The sequence below is a fragment of the Rhinatrema bivittatum genome, chromosome 2 (assembly GCF_901001135.1).
Source record: "Rhinatrema bivittatum chromosome 2, aRhiBiv1.1, whole genome shotgun sequence".
In the NCBI taxonomy this organism is placed as follows: domain Eukaryota; kingdom Metazoa; phylum Chordata; class Amphibia; order Gymnophiona; family Rhinatrematidae; genus Rhinatrema; species Rhinatrema bivittatum.
The window spans coordinates 460,747,383-460,773,251 of NC_042616.1; the positions used below are offsets into that span (position 1 = coordinate 460,747,383).

Below are 25,869 nucleotides of genomic sequence, written 5' to 3' on the forward strand. Positions count from 1 at the left end.
TTTCCCTGTTCAGCTATCGCTTCCATACAAGAGCATATGTGCCAATAAAAAGGCTCGCCACCCGGGCGTAGAACAGGTACAGTTGCTAATTTTTATTAAAGTGGCAGTATTAGCTCTATTGCCCATCATATTGTCTGATCTGTTTCTTGACTGCTTTGTTTGCCTTCTTGTTTGGGTCTTATTCCTAGATCTCTTCCCTTTTTGTTCTGGCATATTTTATTTTTTTTATTTTATGATTTATGGGATTAAATAGTGTGCACCTTTTATTATTGCCACACCAGTGTTTTTTTTTGTTTTTTTTAATCTTCCTCCGTGTGCTCCCTTGGCAGTTATTTGTGCTTTTCATGAGCCGGTGTGATGTCTGTTTTGGGATTCTGATGAGAACCTGTGCCCATGATTTACTAACATTTGTAATACTATGGGCATTCAGATAAGAGGAACCTTGAAAAACTGCAAAAACACTTCTTTTTCCTCAGTTGTGAAATAAAAATCGGAAGATTGGAAGAATCTTAATCATTTTTTGATTCCACCTATTGTCTGAATCACTGAAAAACACTTTTTCCTGACACGGATACAACTGACTTTGCTGGCACATCCTGTGAAGCGGATAATGCTGCTGTTATTTCTCAGAATTTTTTATGGGTTTCAAATCCCTTGCTGCAGTCTTATTTTTGGGACAGGCTTTTACGTCGTGTTTTCTTAACAGTCGGTCAATCTTTCGTCTTTGACCCTCGAGCATTCCTGGGATGTCAGGAGTTGGCGTGACTTGGCATGGACTGAGTCACATTGAATTCTTTGCCGGGAGCCTGGCCTTTGATTTTCTTTCGTTCTTTTCTTTATTTAATTAAAAAAAAAAAAAAAAAAAAGGATAGTCCACACGATCCAAGGTACTCGGCGGATTACAAGAAAATATACATATTGAAAATGATAAAATAAAATTCTTGATTTCCAAAGTTTCTGTGCTTGCAGTTTAGTTTTTGTCCAGGGTTGTTCCCCTGCCTGGTCTCCCTCTCCTTTCCCTATACACAGAGACTTGGTGATGCCAGTTTTGTATTGCCTGCCTTGTACATCCATGCAATGAACGATTCCTTCTTCACACAGTGCAATCGACAGGCAGTCTACATGCAAAGGGCATTTTACCTAGGAACCGCACACATTTTTGAGACAAAGTACTCATTTCACCCCTTCCTTCCACACCCGATTATGAAAACCTCCAAACAATTGTTTATTATTGTAACTAGCAATGAAATGAGCAAGGCAAGGTCCACACGACAGATGAAATCTTTATTGAAATTGTGGCATTAGTATTTTAGTTGAATGAAAAACAAGCCAATTTATATTCAAAGTAAATATGATTGGTTGGCAATAAAAGCTTCTTCTATTATATAAAATACAAGACACAAAACCTTTAAGAAAACAAGGAAAACCATTTAGTATCAGTTGAAATGGACCTTAACATGCAGTTACAATTATAACTTTCAAAAGAGCTTTTGTGTCCTCCGGCAGGCTTCGGAGTTATCTGTGGTTTACTTGCCCCGCAGTTGACCAAAGTAATGCTTGTAGGCTTTCTGGTATCCATGTCGCATGGCGTAAAGCTCGCATGGGGAATAATCCTCGCAGATTTCTCGCTGGCGTTCTCTGGGGCTTTTCTTGAGTTCTCTGATTCTGTAAGGGGAGAAAGGGAGGAAACTCAGCAAAGAGGGCTCACTCTTCTAATACTTCTCCACCAAGGAGCACTGGCCCTTTCTGGGACGTATTTACTCCTACTTGAGGTGAAAGGGGGAGTTTGGTCTCCTTGTTCAGTCAATACCAGACTTCTCCCGTAAGTGCTGTTGTTCAGTGAAGCCCCAGCCCCAGTGGAAGGAGCCACCCTCTTCTGGGGTGAAAAGAGAAGCTCTTGAGTCCTGGATTCTGCCCAACATATTATTTCACACATGGATGCCAGCCTTGATCTAGAGCAGTGGTTCTCAACCCTGTCCTGGGGACCCCCCCAGCCAGTCGGGTTTTCAGGATATCCACAATGAAGATGCATGAGAGAAAATTTGCATGTTATGGAGGCAGCATATGCAAATTTTCTCTCATGCATCTTCATTGTGGATATCCTGAAAACCCGACTGGCTGGGGGGGTCCCCAGGACAGGGTTGAGAACCACTGATCTAGAGGAAGAACTCTCTTGAGAGGAGAAGGGAATTCAGTCCTCAAGGTCATTCAGTCCCAGCAACTAGTGGGACTGACTGGGAGTGGGGTAAATACAGCCCCATGTTCACTTAATCCTGTCCATTCCCCATATTGTCTTTATATCCTTAGAAGACAGTCTTCAGGAGGCTGAGAGGAGGTATCAGGCAAATCTTAACTTACCGTTCATTTGCTTTTGCCTTTCTTTGTTGTGCACCTATAAAATTGTTTGCATTTCGCCTGTTCACGAAGGGGTCTAAAAGGGGAGATAAAATAAGAAAAGCAACTGTAATAAATCATTCAGGATTGGAAAACTGCTATTCAGAAATCATATTAGAAAGAGAGAGGTAGACATCGAATAGCCTTGAGATAAGTGGTAATATCACGATCTATCTAAGACAAAACTTTGTAAACCATTGTGATGGTGAGACCGAACGACGGTATATAAAACTCGATAAATAAATAAATAAATAAAACGATAACTCAAAAATGCACTTTCATCAAAGCAGATGGAATCACATTTTAGAATACGGAATGATTACAGGGCTCACCCCTGGTGTGGCTCTGTAATCATTGTGCACTTGGTTTCACCAATTTATAGACTGATCGGAGAAGAGGGAACAAGGAAATCTGTGCTGAGTGAATTATAAAAATGGACAGAAGGAAGAAGTCATGTAGGGAAAGGAAGAAGACTGTCTTTCTCTCAGAATGCCCTATGACCTCAAAGTGAAATTTTGTCACTTTCTGTGCCATTCACTTTTTAAAATATTTTCTAAGTCTGTTCTTTGAAACTTGCTGGAAGTGTTCAATCCATTGCAGCTTGAGTGAGAACTCCCCTGAAACCTCATTCCTCAGTGCACGACCTGTGACCAGTGCATGCCTTTCAGATGCTTGCCATAAACAGGAGACTGTACATCAGCTTAGTGCACACACATTGGTATAGTTCGGTGAACTGGGCAACTCACTGTTTTTAAATAAGCTGCCAGCAACTTACCATCTCATCAAATGGTTTATTACCAAATGGTCATAAAATACCCAATAGGAATGATGACAGCACTACTGTAATTATATAAGCTGTAAAGTCAGGATTTTCATTTTTTATTTTTTTTGGTCCTGAAGTTTCCTGTCGCTTCTTTGGGTTTCCAGTTATATCAGAACCGGCCTCTATGGAGTTATGGTGCCATGAGAATTCATTTGCAACTACACAGGGTGTCTTTTCATCTATTATTTTGTAGACCTCTATCATATCTCCCCTCTCCAAGTTGAAGAGCCCTAACCTTTAGCCTTTCCTCATAGGGGAATTGTTCTGTCCCCTTTATCATTTTGATTACCCTTCTCTATACCTTTTCTAATTCTGCTGTATCTTTTTTGAGATGCGGTGAACCGGATTGCACACAATACTCAAGGTGTGGTCACATCCTGAAGCAATACAGAGGCATTATGATATTTGTTTTATTCTCAATAATTCCTAGCATTCTATTTGCTTTCTTGGCCACTACCGCTTATCAACGATGACACCTAGATCCCTTTCCTGGGTGGTGACTCCCAATATGGAACCTTGCATTGTGTCGCTATAATTTGGGTTGTTCTTCCCTATGTGCATCGTTTGCTCTTGTCCACATTAAATGTTATTTGCCATTTGGATGCCCAGTCTCCCAGTCTCGCAAGGCCCTCTTGCAGTTTCTCACAATCTCCTGTGATTTAGCAACTTTGAATAATTTTGTATCATCAGCAAATTTGATCACCTTACTGGTTGTTCCCATCTCTAGGTAATTTATAAATATGTTAAAAAGCAGTGATCTGAGTAGAGATCCTTGGGGCATTACATATTCACTTTTCTCCATTGAGAAAATTGACCATTTATCTTACTTTCTCTTTTCTATCTTTTAATCTGTTCCCAATCCACAATAGAACATTGCCATGGCTTTTCAATTTCCTCAAGAGTCTTCCATGAGGGACTTTGTCAATCACGTTCTGAAAATCCAGATACACTATATAAACTGACTCACCTTCATCCACATGTTTATTCACATCTTCAAAAACAAAATGTAGCAGATCCGTGTTGACTTTGTCCCATTAAACTATGTATATCTATATGTTCAGTAATTTTGTTCTTTATAATAGTTTCAGTTATTTTGCCCAGCACTGACTTCAGGCTGTTTGGTCTGCAATTTGGAAACAAGTACTCACTGCCCTATAAATCCCTCTGCTGCTGTATTTTTGTACTTAGTGACTCATGAGCTTCCATATCAGCTAGGTTGTGCCACTCTCCCTCTGTCACTGTAGTCTGTACTATAGTGGTTCACTGCCAGCCATATCACCACTGGCCATGCCACATTGTATTTGTTCAAATCTTCTGCAACAGAGCTGTACAGCACTGGTCCTCGTAGGCCACACAAGGGCCTGGTTTTCATGACATCCACAATGAATATTCATAAGGCATTCTTGCCTACATTTGGGCTGGAAACCAGATTAACCTGGATAAATTGATTGCTCTAAAAAGTAGGCCTGTTTGCGGCCCATGAGGACCAGGGTGGTGCAGTTCTGTCCTACATACTATACTGTGACTGGGAGGAATAGTAAAGGGAGAGAAATGAGCAGCCAGGTTAAAACAGATGGTGTTCTCTTACTTGGTCAGCTAGGGACGTTGTTTCTTTCATTCATCAGTAGAATCTCTAGTGTAAGTACTAGAGCAGAGGTGCATAACTCTGGGCTTTAGGACTCTACAAATAATATTCGTCAGGCATATTTGCATGCATTTGGTTTGAAAACCAAGTTAATTTGCAGAAGTTGGTCATTTGGAAAATCAGAACTGTTTGTGGCCCTCCAAGATTCAAGTTAGGCACTTCTGAGTTAGAGAATTACAGTCTCAAATCCTAAGATCCCTGGTGAGAAAGCCAGGCTGAAGCAGTGTGGATTGCACTGGTAGTGGCTGTGGAAGCCTTGCAGACAGCACGAGCACAAGAGGAAAATCCAGCACAGCCTAAGCGTAAGTTTATGCAAAATTCAATAACACATTAGTTGGCTTCTGCTGAATACCATTGCAGCTATTTAGATTTTTTTCAATCAACTATAACCAGGCTGGTGTCATCAACAAAATACAGAATGGGGTCATTTTGTAACCGTTCACATAAACTGGACGGCAAATACACACATAAATTACACCAGTTTTCAAAGGGAGAGTCCATGCCTACTTTCCTTTTTGAAAATGATCCCACCAAAACTACCTGCACACAATTTCGACTGCTAAATTGTACATCGGAATTTTTCAGGAAATGTAATGCTCCTGCTTTTGAAAATTAAAAGGTAAGCACATAAGTGCAATCTCTTCCCACCTCCATGAATGCCTCTGCTCAGTCCGGGCACATATACACAAATAGGTTAATCTGCATATAAGGCAGGCCGTTTTATAACAGGCAAAACATTGAAATGCCTTTGACAATCACCCTCTATAATTTTGGTTCCCAGCACTGGGTTCATTTTGTCATGGAACACCATTAGCTTCCCTCCATCCACATCCTGGTATTATCACCTTCCCTCCACCATACTATCCATATCCCTGGCATTATCTATTTAGATTTTTTATATTCTACTTTAAAGCAGATTCAGGTACTGTAGGTATTTCCCTACCCCCAGAGGGCTTACAATCTAAGTTTGTACCTGAGGCGATGGAGAGTAAAGTGACTTGCCCAAGGTCACAAGGAGTGACAGCGGGACTTGAATGCTGGTCTCCTGGTTTGTAGCCCACTGCTCTAACCACAAGGCTACTCCTCCAGTCAACTTCCCTTCCTTCCTATCCCTTGACATCAACACTATTCCAACATATCCCACCCACATTTTGACCCCCTGACATTATCACCTTCTTTTCTTTTCTCTTCCCTTTCCCCACCACCTTGCAGCACCACTTCTCTTACCTCCCCCCCCCCCCGGAATTACCACCATCCCTACCTGATCCCTTCCCTCCCTACCGCTGGTATTCTCACCATCCTTTTCCTCCCATCCTCTGAAATATTAACCTACTCTTCTCTCACTATTCCTGGCATCACTCCCTTCCCCACTCCCTGGCAGCATCACTTCCCTTTCCTCCCCCAGCCACCCCCCCCCCCTTTTCCCGGCATCAGCATCATATCCCTTCTCTTCCCATCGCCAACCTCCTGGCATTACCACCGTCCATTCTCTCCCCCCCCCCCCAACATCAGCATCATCCCTACCCTCCCATCTCCTGGTATCACCACATTCCCTTCCCTTCCTTTTCTTTCCCCTAACCACCACTTCCCAGCCTTCCTCCCCACCACCTAACATCACCACCTTGCCTTCACTCTCCCCAGCCCCTGGCATTACCACCCACCTGTTCTGGCTCCCCTGGGCCCCCAGGATCATTTCCATTGGGTGATCAGCGCTCCTTACCTGTTACTGCTGCTGCTTCCTTTTCTGCCAGTGTCCCACTGAGATTGGAACCACACAGGGGCCCCACACAGTTCCGACTTCAGCGGGAAGCCAGCAGAAGAGGAGGTGGCAGCAGCAGATAAGGTGTGCTGCTCTCTGACTCCTCCTGCTGGTGGGAGTCCTCGTTGCAGGGAACATATGGGGAGAGGTGAAGGAAGAGAAGACTTTGACAAAGAGGTTGAGAAATGTTCTTACTGTATCTCTCGAAAGACTCATAACTCTCATGGGAATCTGGAAAGACAAAATAAGGAAAAGAATGTTACAGGATTTTCCTTTCTATATTTCTACTTGTAGTTGGCTCTAGTTTAAAGCCTGAAATAGGAAGTTAGGAGTGGGGCAAACCACTTGCTACAGTTCCCCTGAGTGATAGGTTTCTGCCTGCTAAGTGCAAGTGAAGTGTTAGATCACGGCGGCATTTTTGTTTGGAGTTTGAAGAGAGAGGAGCTTTTTTCTTTATTCCCCTGTTTCAGTTTGACTGGGCTAGTACCTATATACACTTTTCTAGTTCACAGCCTGGCTGGTTAAGCATGCCTCAGAGTTTTTGGATTGTTTAAGGATTTTGGACTTTATTTATTGAGCTCTTTCTGAATCCTCTAATCCTGCTCAGGGAAGGAAAATCTCCTGCTCTGAAAAAGGCTAGGAAGAGAGAGCCCCATTTTCCCATCCCTCACTCAGTAGTTGGAGGGTGTAACTCTGTGTTTTGCTGAAGGATTGAAGATTCTTGAGTGTCTGGGTTTTTTTGTTTTGTTTTGGGAGGACATTTTTTTTTGTCACCCTTCCTGCCCAGGAATAAGGAGAGGAGTTTTCCCTGCTTTGCTGATTTGGGAATTTTCATCCTGAAAGATCAAACTTAACATCCGAGGAAAGAGTGAATAAATGTAAAGGATTTTATCTGGAGATCCCCACAGGAGCCTCTTCTCCTGAAAAAGAAAGGACTAGCAGTACTGGAGTATTTTATAAGAACATTTTGGACTTCAAGTATTTTCCCTGTTTTTAGAAAAGGGAGAGCAAAGTCAGCTAGGGTGCCCCTTTCCAGCTGGAAGCCTTACTTACTTATCAAACCTTGGAAGGAAGGCTTTCCTTGGATCCATACTACTGAGGGACACTTGCATAGACATAGAGGAATTGGGAATTTATGTTGGTCATGGATATAATTAACAGGACATGCATTTGGTGCCATTTGATAACCACTGAAGACTTATTACAGTAAACTTTTGATCTGCAACACCCTGCTTGAGTGTCCAGCTTGATTATTTAGCACATGGACCATGAAAGATTTGAGAGATTAAGCATACACAGGCCAGCAAGGTTCGGAGCACTGTCCACTGGTACTTTATATGCCACCCACAAAGTCTCCATCACTGTATCAACAATCTTGCATCCCCAACAGTTATACCAAGATAGAGAGGGTTTGCCTTTATACATCCCACTCTTGCAAACTTCCTGCTGCCTTCTACAACACACAGGGCTGGTCGAAGGACTGGGGGGGCCACCTAGAGCTCCACGGATCTAGGGGGAGGCAGCAGGGCTGAGCTGGCAATCAATCAGGCTGGCTGCTGGCCCGCCTCACTCATCCATGAGACAGTGTGGTCCGAAATATGATTCAGACAGAACATTCAGGCAGAGACAGCGATGGACTAGGTGGGATGTGAGATGTTAGTGCCGGACACTTATCTCCACCCCCCCCCCCCCCCCCCCGCTCCAACATCACATTTGGGTGTCTGGTGGTCCTTGAGTGTCCAGGCACAGCAGAAAAGCACGTGCCAGGTGCTGTGTGTGTGTACTCGGAGACAGCAGTAGCAGGGCAGCGTGGGAAGGAAGATGACCAGATCTGCTTTGTTTCTGACTCTTGGCCTGGGCTATCTGTCAGAGGCTGGAGCACTGCTGTAGCATGGAGTGCAGGCCAGTTGGCCCCCTTTTCCTCCTCATTCACCTTTCTTGCTGTGACTGCACTGCCGGTGTGGCGCCAAGGAGAGCTCACGGCCAGGCTGCAAGTAAGCTATCCCAGTACTTCTGTTCCCTGCCTCCTTGAAAAATAAGCATCTCTGACCTAGGGGGCTGGCTCCATCATGGCACAGAGTGTGCTCAGCTGCTAGGTCTCGTGGTGGCACTTGTACTCCTGCTTTGTGGAGCCAGTGCAGGCCTGGCCGCCATGCTTATTTTGGGGACATTCGGCTCAGCCAAGAATAGAGACTAGGGAGAGACCTGACTTCATTCTTTCTTCATACTTCCAAGTGTAACTGTAACTTCCTTGTATCTGATTTTCTTTTCCTTCTCTTTTTCCTTGACTATCCCAAACATGCACCAACCTTTTCAAAGGGCTAGTGTACTGCAGTCCAGACATGCCGCTATTGGATGCATCTATGGAGTTTTCTCTGGAAGTGAAAAGTCGCCCCTGTTGAGTTGGAGTTGTGTGTGCTGCCTTCTCACCTGTTTTTATCTACTGTTCACTGATGTATCTGGGAGACATCTGGAATGAGAGGCCTTTATTTTATCTTTCAGTCTCACTCAGATATGCTTATGCTCTGCTAAACTGAGGAGGTAGAGGAGGCCCTTCACAGCATTGGAGGAAGAACTCTTCCCTTCCGCTTTGAATAGCAACTCCTTGAGATCTCCACTAGATGGCCCTAGTAACAGAACTTGGGTAGAGCATGTAGGACTGGAGCAAACCATTTGCTACAGCAAATGCAGTGGTAGGCTCCAGTTTGCTGAAGGGCAGGCTGCATGATAGATCTGTGTGGCATTTTGAGTTGGCAGGTGAAGGAGAAGGGGCTGTTTTGTCTGAGTGGGGTATTCCCCTATTCTTGGTAGGCAAGGCTTCATGACATAGGTTTTGCATTGCATAGGATGGGTCATGGGGGCAGTTTCTTTGCTGCTACACCACTTGTCTACTAAGGGTGTTCCAGGTTTTGAGTAAGAGCTTTTTGGATTTGCTTTTTGGAAGTTTTTCCTGTAAAATACCTAGTCCTTGACTTGGGGGAGTAACTTTTGAGGGAAGTTCATATCCTGGCAAGGCCAGGAGTAGAGAAGAATCTGCTGTACTTTTGGGCTTGCAACCTATGGATGGACTAATGGTGGCTCAAGGCAGGTTTTTGCCTTTTTGGGAAGATTTGCTTTTTTTTTTTTTTGGGGGGGGGGGGGGGGGGGCGGAGTTTTGCAGGCATCCTTCTTGCCCAGAAGTGAGGAAGAAAGGAGTCTTGCCCACTGAGTGGAGAGTGAGTTTATCACCTGAAGAGGAGAATTGTGAGTTAGAACTTGTTCATTTGGAGACCTCCACTAGAGTTTTCACTGTAGGAGAAGGGTTAAATTTGGGAGTTGTGAAGTGTGGGGATACCATTTGGACCTCCACTATTTTTGGGAAGGGAATTCTCTCCATATCTAGCATACCGCTCCCCACTTGGGATTCTTACATCTCCATGCTCTGGAGGATGAGATAATCTTGGAGCTGAAATACTGAAGGACACCTGCATACTGTAGAGAAAGAGAAGTATGGAGTACTGAGATAATAACTGGATCTCTCAAGAACAAGTATGTATATTGCCAAATATTTATGACTGAAGATCTGCAAAATGTCCCAACTATTTATTTGGCCTTCATATCCACTAAATATATACTGGAGTAGAACACCCAGAGAGAGAGAGAGAGAGAGAGAGAGAGAGAGAGAGAGAGAGAGAGAGAGAGAGAGAGAGAGTCACCCCCTGTACCCTTAGAAATGTATTCTTCTAGCCCCATCAGAAGAATCCCACTCCTGGGGCTCTAGGTCTTTGAATGGACAGTGCCTCTAGGACCCTGTGTGACCCCTGCCTTCCTGGCTAATGACCAGAAGAAGAACTATATTTGAAACCATTCACCCCAATTTATGGCCCTGCCACTGGGAAGAGGCAACAAAATTTGACTCTTACTTTTTCCTGCCTTTTTATTTTTAATGATGAATAGTCTCTTTATTAGACTTCTGGTGTGTTTGCAATTTTAGTGGTGTCTGTGTGTGCCTGAATGCTAGGTGTGAGTGCCTGGGTACAGGGGAGGTCCTGATAGTGTGTATTTGTGTGTCTGTGAGAAACATGGATGAATATAGGGGCAAGGGAAGAACCCTATGGAGCAAAGTGGGATGATCAATGTGGTTTTTCAACAGACAAGTGCCATGATGTGCTGTGGAAATCATTGCACACTTTTTTTTTTTTTTTTTTAATAGACTCACAGTTTCTTCTTGCTCCTTTGGATCTCCATCTCAGTCGCGATTGTCATCCATTGAGCTACAGCACCATGAACCTTTATTCCCAACTGCCCGAAGATATTTCCTCTTTTTTACATTCCCTCTCAGCTTATTTAGCTCAGTCACTGTAGTGACAGCTTTTGGTCCAGGGGCCATAAACCACAGTTTTCTTACAGAGCCCGGTGAATGTGACCCTATGTCCCAGCCACTAGGTGTCGCCATTGCAAGCGTGGCTGGGATTCCCCTCTGACTGACCTGGGGAGCAGGGTTTTGGCTCAGCAATTGACCTTACACCTCCCGCATAACAGAGTTTGCCATTGAGCAACAGGCTGGCCGGATGCTAGCTCTTTAAAAGAAGACCAGAAAACGGCCTCAGATGAGCCTTTTTTTTTTTTTTTTTAAACATTTTCCTAAAACCTTTTTTTCTGTTTGGCTTCCATTCCAGTGGAATCTGATAGAGTTAGGAAAAAAAAAAAGTTTGTCACGGGCCAGCTCAGATGATTTTCCGTGGGAGGAAAGAAAAATGAAAAGATTCATTTTTCCTCCCTGTAGGAAATAATCAGGCAAAAGAGCGACCCAGCCAGACTTCGCCCTAGTCTGTCTGAGCTGGAGTATTCAGGATAGAGGCCTCTAAGAGGTGAATAAAACCTGTGTGAGGACTGAATCACTAGCTATGGGTGGGAAAGGAGGCAGAGCGGGACCGGACAACAGAGAGTGCAGGAGCGTTTGCTGTGAATATTTTGTATAGGAGCCTTTGCAAATATCTTTTAGAGTCTGAAAGCAGGAGATATTTGGGAAAAGTTGCTGTTTCTCTAACACCTGGGGGTGAATTGACCTCTGTATTACCACAGAGGATACTGCTGCCATATTTCAGAAGAGACATGACCATTAAAGTTATACTCCTGGGGGGGGGGGGGGGGGGGGGCGGATTTTGTACAACTGCGCAGTGCTGAATTTGTGAAAGATTCCCCTTGGTGCAGAATTTACTGTTTCCTGCACAGAGGTTTTGAAGAGATGGCTCCGTGAGCTGACAAGAGGTGAAAGAACCCATGCAGCTGCTTCTGCACAAAGAGAGGGTGCCCATGGGTGGCAGGAGGAGGAACTGGTGCTGTTTTCTTCCTGCACCGTGTGGCTCTCAGAGTGTAGGCCATGCATGATACCCGGACTCCTGCGCTGTTCTAGCAGCAGGAGAGCTCAGGCCCTATGTGGCTCACAATTCTGAGAGATGCGTGCTGCATGAAGATAGTTGTGCTGGGGTGGCTAGTAGAGTCTAATAGCGGGGAGAGGCTGGTGAGTGTGAGAGAGACACTGGGGGTGGGGGTGGGTGGAGTTATATTGGAGAGATTGGTGGAGAGAGCAGGGATGTGTTGGAGAAGACAGGCAGAAGGAATGTGTGGGGAGAAGGGAGCAAGAGTGTGTGGGGAGAGATGCCGGTGGAGGAGAAGGAGAAGGTTGTTGACAGGGATGGACAGAAGGGAGATGAGCTGGGGAGGAGGGAAGATAATGTTGGAAGGGGACAAGGAGGGGGAAAGAAAGGGATGAACTGGAGGAAGAGAGAGTGTTGCGGAGCAATCTGGGGAGGGGAGAGAGTGTAGGGGGAGAGTAGTTAAGAGCTTCTGGATGACAGGGATTTTCATTTGGTTATCAGTGGAGCTCAAGAGGAGTTGCAGGACTCAGCAATGACTTAACTGCTGGCATTTGTAGCAACAGCCACTGACGCCGCAGTGTTGCTGCAAGTATTGGCAGCTGCAAGAAGTCAGCACTGCCTGCAGCTTGGAGCTCTCCTTGATTCCATGGATTGATAAAGTAAAATCCCCCAAAATCAACAACCCTGGTGAAGGTGCACTATTACTGTACTGCTGGGGGAATTCGGCACCAACAGCTTTAACATTTTGCATCTTTGAGTAAGAACTTGTTTCATAGCCGTGCGCATGTTAGAAAAATCTCCCGACTTACATACGTAAAACCTGATTTATGGGAGGTAAATGCATGTAAATTATGAGGGTAAAATCTCCACACGTATGTTTTTAAAGTTCAACATAAAAATCTGCGAGAACAGCAGTTGTACATCACTTATCTGGATAAATTCTGATTTATCCAGCCAAGTAGCAGCACTTATTCAGATAAGATCTGATTTATCTGATAAGTACTGCTATTTAGCCAGATAATTCTGAAAAGCGCTACTTATCCAGCTAAATAAGATAGCTGGATAAGTAGCTCCATTTTTGACTTATCCAACTATCTTACTTATCTGGATAAGTAGCTCTATTTGAGACTTATCCAGCTATCTTACTTAGCCAGAGAAGTAGCTTTATTCGATTTATTCAGTTAAGTGAGATAGCTGGATAAGTCTCAAATAGAGCTACTTATCCAGATAAGTAAGATAGTTGGATAAGTCTCAAATAGAGCTACTTATCCAGATAAGTAAGATAGTTGGATAAGTCGGAAATAGAGCTACTTATCCAGCTATCTTATTTAGCTGGATAAGTAGTGTTTTCAGATTTATCTGGTTAAAATGCCACATAGCTAGATAAATTGGAATTTATCCGGATAATTGCTGCTACTTAGCCAAATATATCGGAAGTTATCCGTATAAGTACAATATGTATTTGCACTTTTTTTTTTTTACATGCTTACGCAGTTGTGGGTACATTTGTGCGAATTTAATAACTGGCGTAAATCATATATGCACAGGTTATAAAATACATGGGTGGATTTTCGCATGCCCATATACATGCATACATGGGGGCGTGTGCAGCTGTTTGAAAGTTATCCTCTCAGTTTTCAGCACACAGTTTTTAAACATCGTGCTAAAAATAAAGTTAACTTCTAATGTAATGAGCTAATGATATGCACTCTGCATGGTGGTTAAAAATGAGCATTACAAAAGGGAGGCTAAAGGGTAATAAAGTTAAAATGAAGTAATGTTTTAACACTGATTGTAACTGTACTGCAGTTTTAACTTCAGCGGGTTAGAGGTGAAAATTAAATGTAGGTTCCTGCTTCAGAGAGCTTATAATCTGAGTTTGTACCTGAGGCAATGGAAGATGGTGTGACTTGCCCAAGGTCACAAAAAGGATCACTGGTCGAAGCAGGATTTGAGCCCTGGCTTGGCTTCCCTTGATTTCAGCCTGTTGCTCTAACCAATAAGCTACTCCTCCACGCCTATAAAAAAGGATGTGACCCCAGAGCTCCCCCACCCCCTCGTCCCCCAGTAAAGCACAGGGACTCATCCGAAAGCTATATGTGTAACATTCTTTCTGTCCTGATTTGCAATCTGCAAAACATACAGGGCAGGGTTTTCATCATCATGGGTCAGTGCAGGAGCACCTAGAAGAGTTTCCTTCTGCTAGAATGTCCATGTTGCATTAGAGATCAAAATGCAGCCTGCTCTAAAACTGATCAATAGCAAGCATAAACTGGCACAAGAAATATATATCTCTAACCATGCATGGTGCCTCGTCTAACTAGGAAGCCAGGTCTGAGCACCATTCACTGGGACAGTTTAGCAGAAATCCAGTCGTCCCCCCCGGTGGCTAATGTGACTATAAAGACTAGTTTTATTCGCCAGGTTCCATCAGTAGGCATTCAAATGAGATGTGGCCACTGTCAGGCTTCAGAATGATTCTGCAGAATGCTTTCCATCGCCTCACCAATACATACATTTATTATGGTGTGTGCGTGACAGAAAGCGCTAGAAAGAGTGCTGCTCAGCAGCAGTGGAGCTGGTAGGTTTGCGAGTAACGCGGCTGGCCCACAAGTGATTTTGGGCCCAAGAAATCAAGCAGCCGGATACCACCTATGCCCCGACTGGCTCGGAGGGCTGCAGTGGAGCCTCCTCTGAGACTTAACCCTTTGGCTGGCAGGGGCCACCGCAGTAGTGGCACCTTTCTTCCCTCCTTCCCCGGGGCAGATTGTGTCACCATGCACCTGACCCTTTTCATTCCAGCCACCTAACAAATTCTTTCCGCAATTCTATTCTATAAGAAAACTTGTTTTTATTTTTTCAGTCGGTGGTCATGGAAAGCAAACTTTAGTGCATTACAGTGAAAACTGAGAAAATTCCTTTCTATCCATACGGTATGTTATCTGAATATTTATTTAGCCTGTACTTACCGGAGCAGAAAGTCACAGCAGCCAGGATGGCTACGAGGGCAAAGATGAACAGGGCTCTCATTGTGTCCTCTCTCTAGCTGGTTGTATCTCCTTCCAACAAAGCTGTTTGAGGCTCTCTGCCTGAGCTGTGAAAATCCTGTGAATTTTAACAGGGTTGTGTTTATCATAAAATCAGCAGCTTAGTGGTTGGGGGAGGTTCCAGGGGCCAGCAAGGTATGGGCTGGTACCAACCATAAGGATGTTGCAAAATGCCGTGCAAGAAATCGGAGATGAAAGGGAAGAGGTGGAGGTGGGGGAAGGAAGGGTGGAGAGTGAGAAGGGGAGGCAACAGGAAAGGGGGAAGGATAGGAAGACAGACTTGGTGATTGGGGGGGATGGACGGACTGGGATTTGGTAAGGAATATCAACTTGATAGGAGAAGGTGAGGTTGTGAAAACTTGAGGGGCAGCGGAGAAAGATAGGTGAGGAGATAAAGGAGCTGTTGAGGGCCAGAAATGGTAGTCAGAGTTTAGTGGGAGAAGAGAAGAGTGGGGGGGGGGGGGGGGGGGCAGAAAATGGATGTTTGATAAAGGAGAGAGGCAAGAGAGGACAGGTTTCTTTGCAAGCTATCCGAGCGTGAGGATTAAACTTTTTCATCGTTAAGTGGACTGAACTGTAGTTCGAAGAGAGATTACATCTTAATTCCACATGTTCGGAAATGTTTCAACATTCTCCTGGAATGCAGGAGCCTGGCACGCGTTCAGGCCAGCACTGCACTGCATGTGTCTCAGAAAAGAGGCATTCATCTCATTTCAAGTCTCATTTCAAGTCTCATTTGCCAAGTCAGAGTTACAGTCTTTGCTCTCTACCCACAGCCCGGTAGCCCTGTCAGCCCTCACCACCTGGAGAGGCCACCCTTTCCTGGGGGGTAAGTGGGGTGTATTTTTCATGTTAACTCAACCCTGAGTATCTCCCTTACGCACACTGTTCCACTCAGGGATCACGGTCCTGCCCTGAAAGCAGCAGGCTGGCTCGCTTGGCATAAGCGGGGATCTGACTTTCTGTGCTTATTCTGCTGTGTATAATATTCCCTCTCAACTTCTCCAGAAGCAGAGCCCTCTTTAAACTTTGCCTATTGCTAGGTCTGGAGAAGAACTGAATCCCAGACTTTCTTACAGGTTCACAGTGAGTGAGATACTATTTTCTGAGTACGAGAGGTTTTCAAAAAAGATTCCACCTATCCTTCCTTTTTTTTAACTTCTTTTATACTGTATCTCCTGGCACTTGGGTTCTTCACCCTCTTAGATTCCCAGCTGGGCAGTGCATATTGTACACTTACCCTTACAAGTATGACAGAGTGAAAAATCATTCATTGGTTTAGACAAAATCAACTGTGAAACCACACACATTCCACAGGTCACCATGGTACTGGGGAGAAGTTAAGTCTCTGTGCAGACTTACAAGGACCAATGAAACAGAGCCTCGAGATCTAGATGGAGGCTCAGAGACATACAGGCATAGGCCCAGGATCAAAAGTGGCACAGAGCAATACCCCCTCCAAGAAGTGACTAGGTGTGTGCACTTTTTTTTTTGTGAGCAACAATTTTTTTAAACGAATGATTTTTGAGTGCCAGTATTAGCGTAACTTTTCTCTATATAGCACAAAAAAAAAAAAAAAGCAAATGAGCGACCAAGTAAAACCTGTGAACGATGCTCCGAAATGTAAGAGCGATCGTTGACAGGCTCAGTTTAGAGGGAACTATGGTGCAGAAGGAGAGAGACCCACATACACAGAGAATGAAAGAATATGTATATGAAGGCATATTTAAATTAATCTGTTCATTGTTTTCTTCTTTCTAAAGATTCCCCAGCACAATCCTGGTATCAACAGCGAAAACAAGAAATTGCTTGTTGGACCATTAATCTGTCTTCTTTTTACATATTATGAAATGCAATTTAGAATGTGGTGAATGATAAAAGCATTGTATTCTCACTATTACTATTGCTCTGGTTACTTCATGTAGCTAAACTGTGTAATGGTCGTTTCTTCATTAGTCATGTTAGCAATGTTCCACTTACATCAGATTATGCATCTTGTTATTTTGAACATATGATTTGTCGTACTGGGTCAGAGCACAGGTCCATCTATCTCAGCGTCCTGCCTTTGACAGGGGCAAGCTGTGGTTAGTCAGAGTAAGCGTATTAGAAACAGACTGAATTGCTCCAGCACTTAGGGGCCTGTTTACTAAACTGTGTTAATATATGTCAAACACCTGTGTTTGCTCTGAATAGACATTTAAGACTAAAGAGGTATAAATGCATTCATGTTAATGATAATGCAGTTTTAATTCAGTTAATGTGCTTTTTGTGTTAAAATTTAAATCAGCTGATAAATTTGCAAAATTCTTTCTAATCAGCTCATTTAAATGCAATGCATTTTGCATTATCGTATTTGTGTACACTAATAAGGCCACTGATGTAAAATGGATCTATGCATTAAAAACTGCGTGTTAAACGTGCAATTTTATTGTGCTCAAAGGCAGTGCTTTTAATGCGCAATTCATTAAAAGCGTTGCGTCCTTTAATGAGCCATGCATTAGCTGTGCTGCTGACATGTGCATTACAATTACGTGATAATGTGCACAGTTGGTGCACTTTCATAAGTAGGACCCCCTTAATTAGCAGATCTTGTGTTCTTACCACATCAGTGTAGGGAACTGAATTTAGGAGAGGGGAGAGCAGACAGAGAGGAAAGAGATAGAGAACAAAGAAAGAAGGAAACTATAAAAATAAATCACTGAAAGACATTTTTCTTAGAATTTGAACCATTCACTATGAAATGGCTTTCTACTACTATTGAAAATAGGGCAATGCAACTGACTGTATGCACAATCCAGGGCTTATAACTGGCAATGTTTCATATTGTGTCCAAACTGAGGGATACTGGACCCTTGAGGAGAAAATATTTCAGACCTTTACAATATACTGAAATGGAAGGTAGAAACGTAGCAGGATTTTCCTGGAACCTCTCAGTTTGAATGCTGATTTTGATAGAATGCCTGCACAGATAGTGGTTCAGTCTGCCTGGCTTGTGAGAGATCCTGATCTATCCTATTGTACTCTTATCCCAAAATTAACAAAGACCCACTCTGTGCCATGAAATATTGTTAATGTTTGTAAATAAAACTACAAAATATAGAAAAGCTAGTGGTATTAACACTGTTGTCTCTACTCCTGCACTCTTCCTCCTCTTTTCTCTCTGGGTCTTATTCAAAAGGACTTTTTCTTACTCTGTGGTGATATAAAAAAAAACCCCCAATGTTATTGATAAGGCTCTGAGTCCCTTTTGTTCTTAATATTGTTCTCCCTGCCTGTTTCTTTTTTTCTCTTGGGGCCTTTTTCTGGGTCTGTGCTTCTGTCCCTTTAAGTTTCTGAATTTTTCCCCCCATTCGTATCGCCTTCCCCCTCTTGCTGCCTGCCTCCCCTTCTCCCCAGACCATCATGTTCCCTTGGATGACTCTTCCTTCAGTCGTACAGAAGATGCCGCATGCTGACTCTCTTTTAGGTTTAGTCCCATTTAAATAAGCAGGTCTGAACTACAGACTGACACAGGGAATTTGAGGAACTATTTTATAAAGGAGAAGAATACATAAGTAAAGCGACCTGCAATTTAAAATTTAATTAATATTCTCTCTGTTTTACCTGAGATGCTCTTAAAACATAAATCAGTTATCGCCTTCGAGTCCTGGGCTGTACAATCGGGTCTGAATTGCTAGACTTAGATTGCCCTTCATGCCTGCAGTCTACCTGACGGTCTAACTCTGGCTGCCAGATCTCAGCAAATAAAGTATTGTCTGCACTCTCGCTACTCTGAGAGCCCCAACTACAGTGGACAGAGTACCCTTAATTAAGCTTTCCACCTTAAGAGGTGATTGAACCTCGACAGCGCCATGGGTCAGTGGAGACATCACCCCATGATAAAGGGGGCTAGGAAGTCTCAGTGGATTGGCAGGGGGGATACAGAGCTTGTCACCACAGTAGTTGAGCCCATCCCAGCTCTGGAGTGACCAAAACCCTTGTACTACTTGAAAGTCACTCTAGTGCCTTATGTTTGAGTACTGTGCCCCAGGAGTTTCAGCCCAGTCTACAGTAGAGAGTTGTGAACATTAGTGCACAAGTACAATCACAGCTGGTTATGAATTAACATAGCTATCGGTCTTAAAAGGGAGACCAAATACGGAACGGGCAATGGAGACAGAAGTCCTTTCATCATTATAGCTGGCCTCTCCAGGGTGGTAGATTAATGCTCACAGGGTGGTTTGGCCTGCAGTGGCCTGGGCTGCAGCTGCTCTGCGGATAAATGGAAAATTTCCGTTTCTAGGACTAAAAGTCAGATACTTTTCCCCACCACTAATTTCACTTAACAATTTTTACATGAAAGAAATAAGATGAAGTAAAAGCAGGAACTGGTCCTGCCTGATACTTACTGGAAAATCTCTTGAAGTCTGGCTTCACTTGTGCTGCTGATGGAAAGGCCTTCAGATACCTTCTCCTAGCTAGAGGAAGTCTATTTATTACTAATGGATGAACCCACTCCCTTCATCCTATATCCTCTCCTTCCTCCCACCCCCAGCTCCTTGCTTTGGCCACAACACATCTCCCTCCCTCAGGCAGGAAACCACAGACCCAGATGGAGTGAGGGCAGCAGGGACAGCAGACGCTGGGTGTCTGATGGGCACTGGGCCAAGCTGGGGTGAGGTGTCTAACCAAGCACACACCACCTCTTCTGGGCAGGAAAGAGGCTGTGAGGGAGATTTACTTACAAATTCTCCGCCTTCTAGAAGTAAAATAAAATGTGACCTAAAAACGCAGTAGACCATGGTTTTTGCTCATAAAAATATCTATACAGAACCAATGTAAACACTGGAGTTCTACGACCGATTCTATGAATGTAGCCAGCCTTGCAAAAAGAGGGTCATTTGGTCTTTCTAGGACTTTCAGCACAATTTCTGCCAGTTTTTTTTTTTTACTAGGATTACAGCTTTACTCAGATTTTTTTTTAAATTAGGAAACTCAGGAGCAAAGCGAAGCATGCTATCTGACATTTTTAGGAGGTCTTGAGAAGCTACCAGGCTATGCCTGTGACTTGCTGTGAACTTTGAATATAACCTTGGGGAAGATCACAGATGCAGGTATCACGAAGGTAAAAGAGTCGAGACCCTTATGAGTTTATCTGAAGAGAGCCTAATCTCCCTCCCGCCCATGAATGGGTTTAAGCCATAAAAGAAAGTAACTGTGGAGGAAGCCAGCGCTTGAAGAGGCAACAGAAACTGGGGCACACGCCTCTCCTTCATGCAGCACTCTAGTCCAGGGCTTGCAAAAAGGTGCAGCAGTCTCAGGCCCTGCAGCTGGAGGGGCCATGTAGTGGTCACATAGGAGGGAGCTGGATGCCGCACGGGCCTCTTCTCTTTCCCACGCCAGCTCTCAAAGTAGGGGGAAAACTGCTGGGAAAGTACCGTAAGCAGCAAACGGTCGGTGAGTGTAGGGCTTATGCGAAGCCCCGCGTTCCATTACCACACGATTTCCCACAGCAGCCTAAAGATGGCCCTCTCGTCTCATCTGGGCTTCATGCTTTCTTTAGCTGTCCTGCTGACAGAGCATCTAGAGCTGCAGGTGGCAATTGTCCTACTCTGGAGGGTTTTTGTTAGAAAGTAGGGATATTTTCTGCCATGCCTATAAAAGTGTATCCTGTCCAGTGCATTTAAAAGTGTCTCAGGTCTCTACATATACTGGCAAAGAAATCGGGCTGCACAAGAGCGCCAGTGTTTTTATGTGTCCTAGCATTTATTTGAGAAGTAGAAGCTTTCTTTGTGGCCTGATTTCTTTGCCAGTATATGTGGTAAGTCAGTGCAGTTAATCATATGATGTTTGGATATTTACCCTCCATTGGTGCTAATGAAAGTATCAGAATATGCCAGACTTACAGGACATAAAATCACTATTTACATTGGCCATTGGCGTGCATGGGACATTTCATTATATGTACATATATATATATCCAAGATGGAGTCAATAAATTGGAAAATTAAAGCTGCTTTGAAGCTATGCTTAAATTCACCTTCTTTATTGATCACTGTTCCTTGACAACTATCAAAAGCTATGTTGTTGGACATTTTGGAATAAAGAAGGGCATAAATTGCAGGAGGACCTTGTGAGGCTGGAAGATTGGGCATCCAAATGGCAGATGAAATTTAATGTGGACAAGTGCAAGGTGATGCATATAGGGAAAAATAACCCATGCTATAGTTACACAATGTTGGGTTCCATATTAGTTGCTTACCCAAGAAAGAGATCTAGGCGTCATAGTGGATAAAACATTGAAATCGTCAGTTCAGTGTTCTGCAGCAGTCAAAAAAGCAAACAGAATGTTAGGAATTATTAGGAAGGGAATGGTGAATAAAACGGAAAATGTCATAATGCCTCTGTATCGCTCCATGGTGAGACCGCACCTTGAATTCTGTGTACAATTCTGGTCACCGCATCTCAAGAAAGATATAGTTGTGATGGAGAAGGTACAGAGAAGGGCGACCAAAATGATAAAGGGGATGGAACAGCTCCCCTATGAGGAAAGGCTGAAGAGGTTAGGACTTTTCAGCTTGGAGAAGAGATGGCTGAGGGGGGATACGATAGAGGCCTTTAAGATCATGAGAAGTCTAGAATGGATAAATGTGAATCAGTTATTTACTCTTTCAGATAATAGGACTAGGGGGTACTCCATGAAGTTAGCAAGAAGTACATTTAAAACAAATCAGACAAATTTATTTTTCACTCAATACACAATTAAGCTCTGGAATTTGTTGCCAGATGTGGTTAGGGCAGTTAGTGCAGCTGGGTTTAAGAAAGGTTTGGATAAGCTGCTGGAGGAGAAGTACATTAACTGCTATTAATCAAGTTGATTTATTGAATAGTCTAACCACTGCTATTACTGGCATTAGTAGCATGGGATCTACTTAATATTTGGGTACTTGTAACCTGGATTGGGCACTGTTGGAAACAGGATGCTGGGCTTGATGGACCCTCGGTCTGATGATCTAGTATGGCAACTTCTTATTTTCTTATATGTGATGGCCCCTTAAAATAGGGCCTGGTGACTAGAAATGGGCCCTTAGAAAAATTCTGGGGGAAATGCACTTGGCCTCTACTTTTGGGGTTGGGTGCTATATCATCATGGCAGGAGGTTTATTGAGGGAAAGGTATATCTCATTAAATGGTGTTGTGATGGGAAAACCTCTGAGGGGAATGTGTATGAATACAATAAAAGCTGGTGCACAGGAGTCTTTGGCAAGCGTGTAGTGGAAAGCTGGAGTGAAGTCAAAATCAGAGTGTGTCTCTCTCTCCTTCCTTGCAACTAGTGGCTGGTATTCAGCACAGCAGGGCCATGCATCCAGGAGATGCAGAATGTATTCCTGGGCAGTTCTACTAAGCATTCTGGGAGGAATCATGGAGTTTCAGTGTGGGGAACTCCTTCCTTTGACCAGGGAAGGAGAAGCAAAATGATCTGTGAGTACTGAAAGCTAATTTTTTTTTCCTGAAAAGGATGGCCTAAGTTCTAATCCATGTTCTTTAGGGGTAGAAGAGAAAGGAGTTGATGCAATTATAAAGGGGATTCTTGGAGGAAGTGTTTTTTATCGTGGTCATTTTTACTGCTATTAATGCTATAAGAAACCTGCGTACTCTGAGAAATCCATGATTTTTATGAGTTTACCTTAATTGATGGCAACCCAAAATTGTGAAATAAAGTTTTGTTTGTAGCTGGAAATATATAACTCCAGATAGGGTACATAAAAATGAGAACTGGCACCAAGTGTTCTTGTCATGACACCTGATCTGTGGGTTCACGTATGGTTGTATAGCTAGTGAAATGGCTTGGGCTCAAAGGGGAAAAAGTTCTCATATTGACAGGGAAACAGGAAAAAACAAGCCCGATTTCCCCTTTGTGACTCTTAACTGCCCTCCCTAAGTAAATCTGGTCATCTGTCTCCAAACCTTCCTTGTCAGACTCTGGATCTCACACTGAAATCTAGTATAGAATAACTCCAGTCCACACATAGTGGCTCCAACCTAAAATCAATTTATTTCTTTTCTCTGGGAATCAGCAGTAAAAAAACCAAACTCTCAGGCCGATGTAATATGGACAAAGTAAAAACAGACGTCCAAACTGGGTGCCATTTTCCTAACAAGCACCCATCCACCTCTCCTGGGCACACGATGCAATATGCAAATGAACAGCCGCATTAACAAGGACGCACCAGGAGAAATTGTGCGTCCTTAGCACGTCCTTGACATCGGGTGCCTAGGAGATGTGGCTGTGCGCACAGCCACAGGTTAAGAAAATAATGCTCAATTAACAAGCATCCGTCTTTTGAACCTGCACACAGCCATGGGTTAGGAAAATGGATGCTGTTAAATTGAGCATCCATTTTCCTAATCTGACTGCCGTGAAGACTTTTTTTTTCATGTTGCTGCTTTTTGTGGTTCCTTCTACTTAGTATCACGACGATATTAAGTCGGAGGATCACAGAAAAGCAGTATTTTCTGCTTCTCTGTTGATGACTTTGGGCACCTCAAGACTTAGTGTCAGCTCCAGGGCTGGCGTTAATTTTTGAGGGTTAAAATGTGCGCGTTGGGCACAAGGTCATTTTTTACATCAAGGGTACTAGCTAATAGCCTCATCAATATGGCATTTAAATGTGATGAGTGCTATTAGCTACGTGCTGGTTTGGGCACATGTTTTGGTTGTGCTAATCCCATTATTGCATCAGGAGTTATTTTAGCGTATCCAAAATAGGTGCCCAACCATGCGTCAAACTGTGTGCTAAGCTCAGCACACTCTATTGCATCGGCCCCTCTGTGAGTGACAAACTCCAACAACAGAGATAACAGCACCCTCAGCGAACTGATTTTACCTCTTAGCAGCAAGCAATTAAAGTTCAATTAACTTCAAGAAACAACACACAGACATCCCTAAACACTCATTCATGAACATTGAGTTCATCAAGTTGAGAATTATCTTAGAAAGGACAATTGGATTTTGCATATGATTGTGTCAATATTTCCTCCTTACCTTGAGCAAAAATTAAGCATATATATGTAGAATTTGTGTTATCATCTATGGCAAGAAAATTAAGGCCACTTCTGGACTAGGAAAACCAGTAAACTTTAAAGGAATTTTTTTCATATGCAGGAATAACGTGAACGGGTGCCACATTGTATTGTATTACTCAGCATGCAATATGTAAGGGTAAAGTAACAACAGAGACAGGAAGAAGAAAACAGCGAAATATAACAATCAGTCACAAGGTAGCATCAATCCATAAGTTAACTTTTGTAACAGAAATAAGAGAATCCCAAACTGGTCCTGTTCCCTTGACTTTGAAATGCTGATTCCCCTCTCTCAGCCCCCAGGCTTCTTGTGTGCACCTCATTTTCACTTGCAGATGAAAAATGGGCGCTGTCCATGCAATGGGCTCCCTTGCATCTTTCAATAAGGTTGGGGGGGGGGGGGGGGGGGGGGGGAAGAGTATTGAGGAAGGAAAAGTCTGAACAGAAGGGTGAGAAAGACAGAAAAAATATGAGACTTGGAATAAAGGGAAAGAGACAAAGGTCTGATTCATCAAGGTCATGAAAACCTGCCAGCGGAGAATTTTACTTCAAAGTAACAAGCAGCATATTATCCAATTTCTCCCGGATCTGTACAGTTGTAACCTTGGCATTATCAATGATTAAAATCATTAAATCCAGGAAACCCTTGAGTATACTGTTGCATTGACCCATAAAATCAAAATTCTCACTCAACAGCTGTGGCTCTTTTATAAGCCGAAGTCCCCTGAGGATCCTCTGTGCTCGACAATATTCGTTAAGTGTGCCATAATTCAGTTATGTCTATATCAACCATTAGGTCCATAATCAGACAAAGTCCAGATAGAAAAGTTAGCCGGATAAACAAACTTATCCAGCTAACTTTGGAGGTATATTCAATAGTGCAGCTGCATTACTGAATATAACCAGCTATCTTAAAATTAGCCGGCTAACTTTAGGACAGTTCTTTGGCCCCACCAGACGTAGCTAGCTTAGTCATCTGGCTAACTCTGAATGTCGGAGTTAGCCTGTTAACTTAGCCGACCAACTCAACTGCTTTCATTAAGCGTCCGGAATGCCCTTAACTTATCCAGCTAAATTCTAGCTGTCTAACGTATGAGGTGGGTAGAATTTAGACAGATGTGTGTCCAAATATTCATTTAGAGGTAGATTTTTAAAGGCTTGCACGGGTGTCCATGTGCATGCAGTTTCCGGTGTGCGCACATGTGCACACGGGTGCCCACTCGCATGCGCATGGGGGGGGGGTGGGATTTTTAACTCATGTGCGGTGACGCGATCGAGCCTTTGCCCAGGTCCCTCCCAATCCGCTCCAATTAAGAAGGGGACTCAGAGGGAACTTCCCTATCCCTCTAACTGACCTTCCTTCCTTTTCCCCTCTGCACCCCTACCCCTAAACCTACCCATCCTATTTTTTTTGGTTTCAAAACTTACCTGCTCCTTAGAGCAGTAGTAAGTTGCATGCGCCAGCCGACTGCCGGTGTGCGCTTCACCGGGACAGCACAAAATGGCGCTGTCCCAGCTGGCCTCCACCCCACCCCTGACCCGCCCAAACCCCACCTCCAGCCTGCCCCTTTTCCACAACCTGGCACTTCTGCACATACCGGCAGATACGTGCGTGGCTGGGCCTCTATGAAAATGTGCTCAATGCGCGTGCGGTCTGGCCACGCGTGTATCTGCCACTATGAAAATCCCCCATTAACTAGCTAAATTCTGAGTTAGCCAGCTAAATGTTTTTGAATATGGACCACAATCAAACACAAAACAAGCCCCAATACCTCGGT

General features: G+C 43.7%; 1 protein-coding gene across 1 annotated transcript; it reads right to left on the bottom strand.

Annotated features, from left to right (window-relative positions):
- Nucleotides 1-1,263: 1,263 nt before the first annotated feature.
- On the bottom strand, nucleotides 1,264-19,548 carry LOC115084983 (matrix Gla protein-like). The gene is made up of 5 exons (XM_029590474.1): nucleotides 19,417-19,548; nucleotides 14,951-15,086; nucleotides 6,817-6,852; nucleotides 2,359-2,431; nucleotides 1,264-1,665 (listed from the first exon to the last, which is right to left on the bottom strand). The coding sequence occupies exons 2-5, from the start codon at nucleotides 15,009-15,011 to the stop codon at nucleotides 1,527-1,529; spliced, it is 309 nt and encodes a 102-aa protein (XP_029446334.1). The 5' UTR covers nucleotides 15,012-15,086; nucleotides 19,417-19,548; the 3' UTR covers nucleotides 1,264-1,526.
- Between the last annotated feature and the right edge of the window lie 6,321 nt (nucleotides 19,549-25,869).

Coding starts and splice junctions, on each gene's coding strand:
- LOC115084983 (XM_029590474.1), bottom strand. CDS start 15,011: ATGAGAGCCCTGTTCATCTTTGCCCTCGTAGCCATCCTGGCTGCTGTG. Junction 2,432..6,816: donor TGAGTCTTTCGAGAGATACA/GTAAGAACATTT, acceptor CTCCCCTTTTAG/ACCCCTTCGTGAACAGGCGA. Junction 1,666..2,358: donor AAGGCAAAAGCAAATGAACG/GTAAGTTAAGAT, acceptor CTCCCCTTACAG/AATCAGAGAACTCAAGAAAA.